The sequence below is a fragment of the Amphiprion ocellaris genome, chromosome 13 (assembly GCF_022539595.1).
Source record: "Amphiprion ocellaris isolate individual 3 ecotype Okinawa chromosome 13, ASM2253959v1, whole genome shotgun sequence".
In the NCBI taxonomy this organism is placed as follows: Eukaryota; Metazoa; Chordata; class Actinopteri; family Pomacentridae; genus Amphiprion; species Amphiprion ocellaris.
In genome coordinates this window covers 32,455,006-32,467,432 of record NC_072778.1, presented here as the reverse complement: position 1 = coordinate 32,467,432, position 12,427 = coordinate 32,455,006, and the positions used below count along the sequence as shown (strand labels likewise).

General features: G+C 40.2%; 1 protein-coding gene across 9 annotated transcripts in view; it reads right to left on the bottom strand.

The window, feature by feature from the left end:
* Positions 1–12,427, bottom strand: part of LOC111583145 (rho guanine nucleotide exchange factor 9) — a 44,920-nt gene that overhangs the window by 4,817 nt on the left and 27,676 nt on the right. For 6 of the 9 annotated variants that reach the window (XM_023292095.3, XM_023292120.3, XM_023292144.3 and 3 more), the window contains 8 exons: positions 12,045–12,134; positions 10,758–10,958; positions 9,100–9,279; positions 8,517–8,749; positions 7,334–7,463; positions 6,498–6,629; positions 3,716–3,959; positions 2,274–2,342 (listed from right to left, as the gene is read on the bottom strand). In XM_023292095.3, the coding sequence (XP_023147863.2) occupies positions 2,274–2,342; positions 3,716–3,959; positions 6,498–6,629; positions 7,334–7,463; positions 8,517–8,749; positions 9,100–9,279; positions 10,758–10,958; positions 12,045–12,134 (1,279 nt within the window). Of the gene's footprint in view, positions 1–2,250; positions 2,343–3,715; positions 3,960–6,497; positions 6,630–7,333; positions 7,464–8,516; positions 8,750–9,099; positions 9,280–10,757; positions 10,959–12,044; positions 12,135–12,427 lie in introns of all 9 variants that reach the window. The other 3 variants (XM_023292103.3, XM_023292167.3, XM_023292112.3) reach the window with 2 other exon arrangements.

The window sequence follows — 12,427 nt, the reverse complement described above, 5'->3', positions numbered from 1 at the left end:
GAACAGGCACAACAACACAACATCAAGTCATGCTTCCACAAAAAAAACAGGCACGTAGACGTACAAAATGAGCCCTTAGTGTTAACATTCCTGCATATTAATCCTGAGATATGGCACAGTATGATCATATGATGAAAGCTGAATTTGGAATAAAAGTGGAATTCAGCTCTTGCAATGACACAAGGGAGACTAAAGATGCTATTCAATCAAATTCTGTAGCAGGCAAACAAGAGAACCAACAGATTACATCTGATACAATGAGGAAACCAGGCATTTGGACACGGGACACTGTTCTTCCATGTTTGTTAACAGCACATTTGTTTGAATAGCACCCTTGGCACTTGAGAACACAAGAGTGGCAAAAATAGAGCCAACAGAAAGCTGTTAATATGCATTTAACTACAGTCTACAATGTCATTTAGCTACAGTCTACAAGCATCACAACTATGCTACTGTAATTAATAAATAGATACAATCAATATTTGGAGATGAAATATTCAAAAGTTGCCATGGCATCTTCAAAAAAAATGAAAAGATGAGAAACAGTGTCTTTTGTTACGCATATTTTGCCAAACACTGTTTTAGCAGTTAGAAGGGTTCAGTCTATTAGTGTTAGTAGAACCTGTTTATCTTGGATAGTCAAGATAATGCTTGTAAACAGATTGGACAGTGACTGCATGCTCCAATGCCAACGTTAAACACAACACCTCCCAATGCTGCTTAGCAGTTGCCATGGCATCTTATTGTGCTAGCTCTAAGGAGAACTCTAATGCATATACCTTTATCATTTTCAAACCATGTCCATACAACATGGCCCTCTTTCTCAAGATGAAATCTATAAATGAATCTGAAATTCAAGAGAGTACTTCACCTTGTGCCAGCCACGTACACATACAGCACTTAGAAACACACAACATTTACTTCTGACAGACATCTACAGGGATCCTAACGTCAGAGAGAACATTCCAGCAGTCGTCATTAGTTCATTAATACCTTAATGGATGGTCATGCTTATAGTGAAACTGGCAAGAACATCAGTAATGGTAAATGTACAAACATCTAGCCTAGCACTAAAATGGCTAAATCTTAAAGGACAATACCAGCAGTTTGGATTTCTAGGTTTTCTGTCGCTGATGCTGTCTGAAAGTAGCGTCTCGAATAACTTGTTCGACATGCTCCTCTGTTACTGAGATAGTAGGCAGGTGTTGGTGAGGACCAAATTATAAGTGAACTGATGTAGTTTTTAAACATATGCGGCTTTAAAACAGAGCATATTAAACCATAAAAGTTAAAGAAAAGACATGATTCTCACAACTTCAGGGTGACGTGCTATTGTGGTAGAAAACGCAACACAAATCATGACTCACTGGGCTATGTGTGGGCTGCACAGTGGCTTGGTTATTAGCACTGAGATCCTAGGTTCACGTCCCGGCCTGGGCCTGGGATCTTTCTGTGTGGATTCTCCATGTTCTCCCTGTGCATTCGTGGGCTTTCACCAGGTTCTCGGACTTCCTCCCAAAAAAACCCTGCTCAGGTTAATTGGTGATTCTAAATTGTCCGTAGGGGTGAATGTGAGCGAGTGTGTGTGTTTGTCTGTCCAGGGTGTACCCTGCCTACGTCCTGAGTTGCTCCAGCCCCCCACAAGCCTAATGAGGATTAAGTGGTACATAGCTAATGGATGGATGGATGTGCTACGTCGTACAGAGACATTAACAATTATTGAAAAATGTCAACCAAGAAGTGCAGTGCCAGCCTAAAGAGCTGCTTTTTGCTTCGTCACTTTGGATGTAAATGTAAATGGAAGCACCAACAACCACCCTAACTCAGTAAAAGAAAAAAAATCAAACAGTCGGCTGAGGTATTAAATCAGGTCTAGACAAGCGTGACACAAGACCCACATGTCATGAACACTGGTATCGTCCTTTAAACTCAATACTTCATGCAAACAGCCCTCTGTCTTTTCATTGATGCTTAACAGCTGCTTTACAACTCATATTAAGTCATCCTCATGTACGGCCTGACAGACATTTAACTCAAAAGAAAAATATTGGTAGTAAAATAGCGAGAAGACATGAATCCTCTTGACTCTTCTAGCTTATGTAGTACAAGGCTAGTCTACGTGTATTCATAAACAAAGTATGTGTTTAAAAAAGGGCGTAAAAGTAAAAAAAGAGAGCAGGGTAAAGGAAGAGTAAACAGCGATGAGAAGACAGAGCACACCAGCGAGGAAAAAAAAAAAAGGGAAATCACCTGATATCTTCTTGTTGCCTCACCTTTCTGTTTGGTCACCTTTCTCACTGTCATGGCTGCCTGTCGCTTCTGATACTCAGAGATCTCGAAACCTAAACAACGACAACATTGTAGGTTGGACACATGTTGCACACAAGGTCTGCAGAAAATGTAAGTTAGAAGAACTTGCCTTTTATTGTTGCTACAGAACAGCTAAAGCAAAAATAAAGTCAAAGTATAAAAATATCACCTGCTGCAATCCTAATAATGTGTCTTCAGAAACAAATGTATCGCCTTCTACTACATTTTGATCTAGAGCCAAAGCCTGATCATCATGCTCATTCTATGCCAACTATGGTTTTAATATTGTACGTATTACACATTGCAAAAACTCAAAATCTTACCAAGTCTATTTGTCTTATTTTTAGCCAAAATGTCTCATCCCACTTGATTTAAGATAAATTCACTTAACAAGTGACATTTCAGCAAATGGAGGGGCTTGTTTTAAAACAATGGATCTTAAATATCTTAAGTCAAACAATCTTGAAATGATCTTGTTTTGAGTTGAATTTTACAAGAAAACTCAAAATAAGTTCAACCCTCGTGTCGTCCTGCGGGTCAAATTGACCTGTTTTAAAGTTTGAAAATGTGGGAAAAATACATTTTCACAGTGAAACTTCTGATGTCCACATTTTCAACAATTTTGAGAAATCTCTGAACATTTTTTGGTAGAAAAAAAGAAATGTTAACAATGTTCTTAAAGAAAATATTAGACGTTTTACTGATATATCTGTAATCACTTTAGATATTTTTGGGATTTTTTGGGAAGATTTTTAGTCATTTTTTGAAAATACTTACAAGAATTTTCTTGCCAAATTTGAGGGATTTAAAAAAAAATAAAAAATTTTAAGGGAAATTTTTAAGGAATTATTGGAATTTTCTTCCTGAAGATTTTGCAAATTTTCAGAAATGTGGGGAATTTTTTTGCTGATTTTTTTGGATTTTTTTCAGACAAAGAACCAATATTTTTTGGTGCCTGTAAATGAAGACAGCAGGAGGGTTAATACATGAAAATCTATTTTTGAGTGAAAAACTTCTTTTTTAAAATCTTTTTCATATCTGGCTTATTTTAAGACACCTAAGCTTGGCAATCCTGGTAAAATATAACTTAAAATAAGTTTTCCCAGCTAATTTTGAGATCTCAAGATTCTAAATATCATATCTTATTTCAAGAAATCGTACCAAGCCATTTTCACTTGTCCATTGGCAGATTTTTCACTTATTTCAAGGGAAAAGTTCCTTGAAATAAGTTTCTTTTTCTTGTTTTGAGAGGGGTATTTTTTCCAGTGCACAGGAAAGCTCATATTGTCTGCTACAAATTCCCCTTCTAGTGTGCTGCAGCAACATGTAACTGAAGCTTCAGAGCCCACTGTGAATGAAACTAATGGTTTCCAAACAGGGAGGTGCAGGGAGGTGTGTGACTAACCGATTTTCTCATCCTCCTGCACCATCTTCCTCTCCTCATGGAAGGCCCTGAGCCAGCGGATCTTCTCCTCCGGCTTCTTGGCCAGGAAGATGTGGATCTCCTCACTGTCTTTGTTGCACAATTTGAATGCGTTCTTCACACTGACGTTGAAGTCATCGTCACGCCCGTCGATGGCGTCCCGCACCTCATAGCGATCCATGTCGATGCGGCCCTTGTAGTACAGGATGTCCCGGCGTATCAGATCCTGGTGAACAGAAGAGAAAGATGTCTGTTATTGTGTGTGTCATTTGAGTGTGTGTGTGTGTGCTGAACCTTAGAGGTGTCAACAAGCATCTTACCCTCGGTATCCTCAGAGTCGGTCTTATGCAACCCTTTCCATCTGCTGCCCAAACATACAAACACCTTCCACCACACATTGCAAAATGCCATATTTCTTAGTAAATCTGCTCTTGGCAGCAGAACGTACACATACTAGTTTGTCAAGCACGCCAGCAGTCTAATGCATAATCACACTACAACATTGTGATAAATCCAATCTTTGCAAAGCTTACAATGCTCAGTTTTCAATCCGTTTTTGTCAGACAGGTGTTTATTTGACTGTATTCAACTCTATTTTTTTGTTGATGAATTTTGGAGGTGGTTTGGTTGCATAATGATTGTTGTGATCCATAATTAACCCTCTGAATCCCAAAACTGGCAGGTTTGAAAGACGTTACCTTTTTTTAGAAAAAAAAACATCAAAATTCCACAATTTTATCATAGCTACAAACTGTACATCCAGAATTAATAGTTCTGACTGTGCTTGTACTACTCGTCTTTGATGTGACACTCTGACCAAATCTAAGCTTAAAATTGTAATATTTCATCAAAATCATTTTTTCCTGCATGCCAATAAAAAAAAAAAAAACGCAAAAACAAAGCATTTATACTAACTATATTCTGTAAAATACAAACAATTCCATGCTCATCTGCGCAACCATGAAGCCATTAGTAACTAGCGACCAACAATCACATGACAAAAATGTAGGGACTTTTAGCTAAACTGGGCTGAACTGCAGGCTGTGTTTGCACCGTGTAGATAGGAGTACAGAAACAGATTTAAAATGTAAACAGTAAAATATCTATAGTTTGAAGAGCTTCCTTTTTTCCAGCGTTGCCAACATCTGTGGGCAAAAATGATGACTATGTTGATTCCGGGTTTTCTCAATTTTTGTAGAATAAATAATCAAAGAAACTGGACTTTTTTTTTCATTTTCAAAAATGATTTATGGCATTACAACTTTGGTATCCTAAAACATCAACATTTTGGGTTCTCTCTGCTTCTAGTGATGGTTGTTTGCACAGAGGTGCAGGACTTTACACTGCAGTGAAAAACGGGCTCACAGTAAGTGACAATGCGACAGAAACACAAAAATGTCCAAACTGCTGGGGGTTCATAAATACCACAAAAAAATGCTACTTTCCCAGAAATATTTTATTATTTCCAATCAGCGATTCCAAAACCTCAATATATCTCAGTTTATGATAACAGATAACCAATTTGGATTTGAGAAGCTTTTAATTTTCTGAGAAAATGATTTATTAATGATCACCATTCATTGTAACTGACTCTGCAGCTATTTTGGACTGCACTGAAGCATGTTTCTTCTAACACCACCAGCAACTACAACACATATAGCATATATGTGCATATATGAGATACATTAGGAGGAGATGAACATTACTGCTGAACAGCTAAAAATAGCTGTTATCTGACATTAGTGACGGATAATTGATTTTCCCCTTCAGATAACAGACTGAATAAGAATGGGACACTTTGCATTTGAACTCCACACAAATAACCAATGTAACCTTTAGAATTTGCACTAACAAGATGGCCACATAGTAGAGTAAGTCCTTGCTGTGACCTCTCCCTTAGGATAATATAACATCCAGTTACGCTATAAGGTCAAGGAAAGTACAAAGAAAAAGCGGATATTTTAATAAGCATAAAGACGGAAATGTGCATCTTTGTGCTGATAAGGTAGAGATGAGAGGAAAAGATGGAGGGCTACATGCCACGTGCACCTAACACACCCTGAGGGCTGTTAGGAGGCAGTACACATGTTATGCTGAGAGTACAACAAAGACTGGAATTTATAATTTAGTGCGTCTTGGAGCTGACTTTAGTTAGTGGACCAGAACAGCAAACACACATGGTGATCTGCAGACAAACTGGAGTTCATTTCTGGTGCCAGAGATGTTAAATTATGATAGAGAGGAAGAGGATAAGGACAGAAGGAAGGACTGCAAAAAGGCAATATATGTATATGTTAGTTCTTTCTGTGTGTGTTTGTCTGTGTAGTGATGAAATTATTGTTCTCCTGTGTGTGTGTGTGTGTGTATTCAGCCTCTGTGCATGTCCAAGTGTCTGTCTGCATTTGTGTCTGTATCTCTGTGCATGTACTGAGGCGAGCCAAGCGTGAACATTTGTCTGACAGCAGTGCACAACCTCGGTGCATTAGAGCCCAAACTACCATAGCTCCATTTTGTGAAAGGTGCTGAGGATTTGAACGCCTCTTCATTGAGGGCTGACGCGTCTCATACAACATTATGTAATCTATTTGCAGCTCTTGACTAAGAGGTCACATTGTCTTCAAGCATCTCTGTCACCAGCCATGTAATACAACTACTTTCAAGAACACAAAATGAGGATGCATTTTAGCTCATCAGTTTGTTTTCACCCAACTGAATCTTGAAATAAAAGAAAGAAATTGAACAAAAAAGCAGAGAGAAAGCCTACCTTCTTACAGAGGACCAGCTGGTGGTCAAAGAGGAAGAAGACTCGCTGTTGGCTGCGTCCATACGGCTGATAGATCCATGACAGCTCCCCAGTGTAGATGAGCTCCGAGCTCCTGTCCAAGATATCATCCCCCTAGACGTGAACACAAATAAATAGTAAGTTAAAAAGGATTTTCTTGGTACAGAAAAAAATCAGTTTACTTGTCATTGTTAGTCTTACTCAGCCGTATATGCAGGAAATATAATATCGTTTTTGGCTTTGAAGGATCTTTCACAAGTGTGAGACATTAAACCTGATAATATAACTGTTTCTTTACAGTTACATGTTACAAAACATGGCTGTTTATCAAATCCTAGCTGCAGTTTTGAGCATCCATACATTCACTCTCCAATACATGGATGGGGTAACAACAGGGGACGAAGAGACGCCCAGGCCTCCCTGTCTCCAGCAATTTCCTCCAGCTCCTCCTGGGAGATATAATCCCTACAGCGAGTCCTGGGTTGGCCTTGGGGCCTCCGCCCAGCTGGCCATGCCTGGTGGACCTCTAAAGGGATGCACCCAAGGGGCATCCTTATCAGGTTCCTGAACCACCTGCACTGGCTCCTCTCAGTTTGAGGTAGAAGCAGGTTTAAACTGAGCTCCTCCTGGAATTTTTATACGCCTTTACAGTCTGACAGTCGGTCTAATTTCTAATTTAGGATCAGGTGTAGGTCTGAAAGTCAAGATGTCCTTTTAGTTTAATTAAATAGGGAAACATTTAGGGAATTCAAGGAGTAATTCAGGGAATTATGAAAGCATAAATGGAATGCTTTTATAAATTGCATACAAACACATACCTCCCAGTCAAGAACCGAGGCTTGCCATTGGGCGATCTTGTCGATGTTCTCCAGCCTCCTCTTCCTCTCGTTGATCTGCTGAGTGACGTTCCGCATTACTGCCAGAGCTGCTGCCACGTATCGATAGTCACTGCAGACACAGTGTAAACATAATTACTCCGGGGTGTTAAAGGGTAAAATTATAGCTCTTGGAGGTGGGCCATTCAGAGACATGTAATGTTACAGCAGTGAATGATACTGGGTAGCCTATTAAAGACAGGGGTTATAAACTCAAGTGACAGTAGTAAGTTGGTTGGAACACGGTCAAAAACCACACTGCTGTTTAATTCTAATCAGCCATTCTCTATTCACAGTTAACTCTGACTGCGCCTAAGCTAAGTGAGCTGGATTTATCCCTCTGGCTTAGATGTGCTATGGATCCAATCCTCACTTTGGAAGATAATGTGTGTGTGTGTGTGTGTGTGTGTGTGTGTGTGTGTGTGTGTGTGTGTGTGTGTGTGTGTGCGTGCCTGCATGTGCGACAGAGACAGGCCTATATCTGGCAGATTCTCCACAGCTCCTAACAGTCAAACACTGTGATCTGGCGGGCCTTGCTGGCAGAGCTGGCACCTGTCCCTCTCTGGCTGAGAACGCGTGGTTTGTGAATGACCTGGAGCTGGCTGAGACACGCTGAATCACTTACACCATGTTTCTGTGGGTTTGCACGCATGAGTTTGCACATCTGGATACTCAAGCATTCGTCTGTGCGCGAGAGCTCAACTGCAAATGTTTAAATTGTATACTATGCTTCTGTGCTGTGCATGAAACGTGTGGGAAATGTTGACTCTCGTATATGTGTCGGCGAAAAGCCCCAATTCATATTTAATCTGCAGTTTATTTATAAACACAGTTCTGCGCAATGATCCTATGGTGGTGAGTTGAGACAAAGATGATATGACTTCCTTCTAAAACATTCACAGAAAGGTGGTAAAACAGTGCAAAACAGGATTTGTTTCAGCTTGTGTCTGGATAATTACCACTTCAGTATTATAAACCCAGCGTCTGCAACAGCTGCATTGCAACACAATGCATCTGGAAAACAATGATGCATCAGTAATGGCTTCTTTTAGAAACAAATGAATTACTATGAAACAACAACAACATTCAACAGATTAAATGTGGTCCTGGTCACAGCCTACAGTACCTGTGCTCCTGTGCGGTGTATTTAAGAAGCTCAGCCAACTGGAGTGGATATTTGCAGATTTTCTGGACAGGGGTGAGCAGGAAGCCGTCTATGGCAATGTCAATCATTTGCTGGAGGAGGCGACAGGCCTCGAAGAAGTGCTGGTACCTGCCATCCCTCATCAGTTTGCTCAACTCCATACAGGCATCCAAGTGGTTGTTACAGTATTCTGAGTAGATCCAGAAACCGTCTTGCTGTAGTGTAAAGGAGCAGAGTGGTGCACAATCAGAGAATACAATAACTTTTAGACCCAATGAAACATACTGTGATGGGGAGTGCCAAAATGTACAGAGGGTGGCTACAGTTTCTAAACTTTATTATTAGAACCCAAGATCATGACTTAATTAACTCCTTATCTTGAGATAAACGGGTTGCTGGTGACTTAATTATCTCCACAGCTTAAATGTTATATCAAGATAACAAGATAATTAAGTTCAAATCTTGTGATAACGGGCCTATCAAAATTATTAGCAATTATGGCTGCTCTTGGCTGGACAGTGTGTATCATTCCTTTTTGTGTGCTGAAAAATAAGAAAATACTCACATGTTCTAAAAAGCAGGGCCCGATTTCAGAGAGGTGCGGTTCCTCTGTGTTGTACTGTTTCTCCAAATCTCTAACAAAACCCATCTGGAAGCGGTAAATGTCCTCGATGTTTCCAAAGATGACCTTCAGCTGGTCATCATTAAACATGTCCACACGCTTCCTGCACTGGCGCAAGTAGCCCTACAACAACATAGAATTATAGAACTACTGTACTGGCTCTCAAAGATGACACTGAAAATCTGAGCAAAAATGTTTTCACACTAAGCACCAGGCCCTGTATTGTAACTAGGCTACTTGTGGTCAACTAAGCAGCCCAAAGCTTTGGCACTTTGTGAAAGGAGCTGCTGTATGATACCCCAAATTCTTGCTGTTGCTGTGAAATCCTTTTTGTTTGGTGTCTTAAAATCAAGCTCAATCCAAGTATCAGAGCGAAAACTCATTTCACGTTTTTCCATTTAGATATGTGACCTATTCCTGGTTATCTAATAATTCCTGTTAATGAATTGAAACTACTTATCTTGTATATTTTGCAGTGTATATAAACACAGGAAACATTGTCGTTGATAACCAAATTAGCAACTAGCACAGACATCACAACCATAGAGGATTTTAACACCTCATTTTGAGTTCTTTTGACATCAGTTGAGCATTCCTAAATTCCTAAACCATTTAATGTAACCTCCATAAAGGAATATGTTTGAAGATGCTTATGACAAAGTACAAATCTCCCCTCTCACTGACTTGTTCACATCTACTTCAAAGTGTCACTACACCTCTTGCCTGTTCATGCAAATGTGAAAAACGCAGGATGCTTCCATTAGCGAGAAGTGTAAAGGTGAGAAGGTGAAAATTTACGCTTTATTGCAACTATTTTTAAACATTATGCCTCACCTAAAAAACAAACAAAGGGTATACAGGGGATTAAGGAGAGATGATTAGATAAGCTAAAATGTGCACTAGAAACCACCCAAAGTCAAAGTACTGCAAAGGTGCTGTGTATTATACTGTATTTTTATATGACCGCTATGACTGCTGGTGACAAACAGCATTTTAGAGGGAAAAATACCCTGAAAAGTGGACCAGATTTCTGCACTCCTTCTTGGCTGTTCTCAGGCTTTAGAAAATGTATTTTAGGAATTCAATTGTTAATATATTCAAATGGTGTATGTGTGACATAAGTGTTTTCAAATGATATTAAATAATATGTTCAGATTTTACATTCAGATTTACAAAAAGAGGTTTGTTTTAAGGTTTTATAAAAGGCTTACCGTCCTAATAATATAACAAATGGCGTGTTTTTTGTTTAATTTCATTAGGTGTGAATTCTAGCTTGTCACTTTAGTATGATTCATAATATAATGACAAATTTCTGGGCTGCCAGGATAGCTGTGTACAGCTGACATATTGTGGTTTTGTGTTTAACAAAAAGAGCAATATTTTTGGACTGTTTTGAAATCAAGTGGAAAAAATATGCCTGGAATAAAAGTGTGAATGTGGGAGTGTTACAAATACATAGGCCGCTTCCTCTCTTCAACACGTTTCAGTTGATTCAGCTTTTTACCGCTGCACTACCGGTCCTAATCTCGCTGAAGGTATTAAAGCGCTGCAGTTTACTGTACGTGCACGTGTGTTGGTGGACGTGTGCACATGTTTAGTACCTCACAGATGTCCTTGAGGTGTTTGATGTAGTGTCTCTCTGTGCTCATGATCTCATTGATGACGTTGGCCCTCATCTGGTCTCGGTTTTGGAGGGGTGAGCCCAGACACAGGCAGTCATTGGTTGGATCCAGGTGCCCGTTCTGCACCTCACTGGTCCCCTCGGCTGGCTCCGCTCCACCGTCCTCCTGATTCACCCACAGCTGAGGACAAATACATTCACACAGACCCACACACGCACTTGAGTAAGAAATGTGCACTTTAAAGTGTTAAGTGTATAAATCTGATGAAAAAAGTATTAGTAAATTAGTAGTAAACAGATTCATATAGAATTATATATAGACATTAATATCACACTATCTTTGACGTATAGTACCAGACACTCTTCAGTATGAAGGCACACACACACTCAAACCACATACACAAACACACATCTCACACACACAGAGCTTCATTTAGAGCGTTTTCGGTAGTTTGGACAGCAAGTAAGACTCTTGGTCCAGCATGATAGAGAGGTGAGGAACATACTGCCAAACACTCCGGAGTGCAAACAAAAAAGCCTCCTTCTGAGACTGAGGATATTCTGAGGATATTCAATTGCCAACTTTGGCCCTGTGTGTGACTCAAAAAAAATCACCCCCCTACACATATGCATGCATATACACTCACACACCACCTCGTGATTTCCTCACACAAGCATGCACTCGCCAACACACACTCACACACAGATCCACATATATAGCGTATTCCACTCTTGCTCATAGAAAGGGCCAAGTGAGCGTGGTTTCAGATGCCCAGCAGCCAACACCTGATGACACACAGTTTGCCAAGAGAACATCAAAGAACCGACGGGTAGAATGCCAAACACAAGATGAGAAATGTAGCGCCACAGACAAGCAGAGTGACGGGTGGTAGAGCACTGACTGCAGACGAGAACTAGTAGCGCAGCGTTAGGACTGAGAAAGAGTCAGAGTCAATAGTAAATAGAGTACTGAGAAAAATGATTCATATTTGAAATAGAAATAACCATGAATGTTAGCAAGAAGAATTATCCCAAAACTAGGCAGATTGGTAGAATTTTAGCACAGGCCATGAAGAAGACATTTCACATTATCTTTACTTTTGACTCATCAGTTCTGCCTTTCTATCGACCCCGTTGAGGAATGATGTGAGAACGTCATGGGTACGTTAAATGTTTGGTAATGTCGAGGGTACGTTGCGTGGACAGACTGGAGCGGGGCGGGTGGGCGGGCAGGCTGGATGGGTAGATGAAGCTGGGAAAAACGCACCTTTGACGTGGTGTTTTGGAACCGTGGAGTTGCTATGGGGTTGATATAGAAAACCTGTTTTGTTTGGGGCTGAGGAGGGTGGGGTTCCACCTTGGAGAGAGAGAATGACAGAACAGAAAGATACTTTTTGGTCGACAGTCAGTCAGGCTGTCTGCCCTGCCCTCTCAGGAGTGAATATGGAAGGGTGGACAGGTGGGAATGGCCATGAGAAGTGTCTGGGAGGGAAAGGGGGTGTTCCTTTGTGGGAAGCCTCCACCTACACCAAGGATGCTTATTCTTCCTTCAGTAAAATAAAAATCCACTCCAGGCATGCTCAAAGGTATACAAAAGTACTCTGCTTTATGTGATAATTAGGGGCCGATGAAGTTTTACATAAAAAGTTA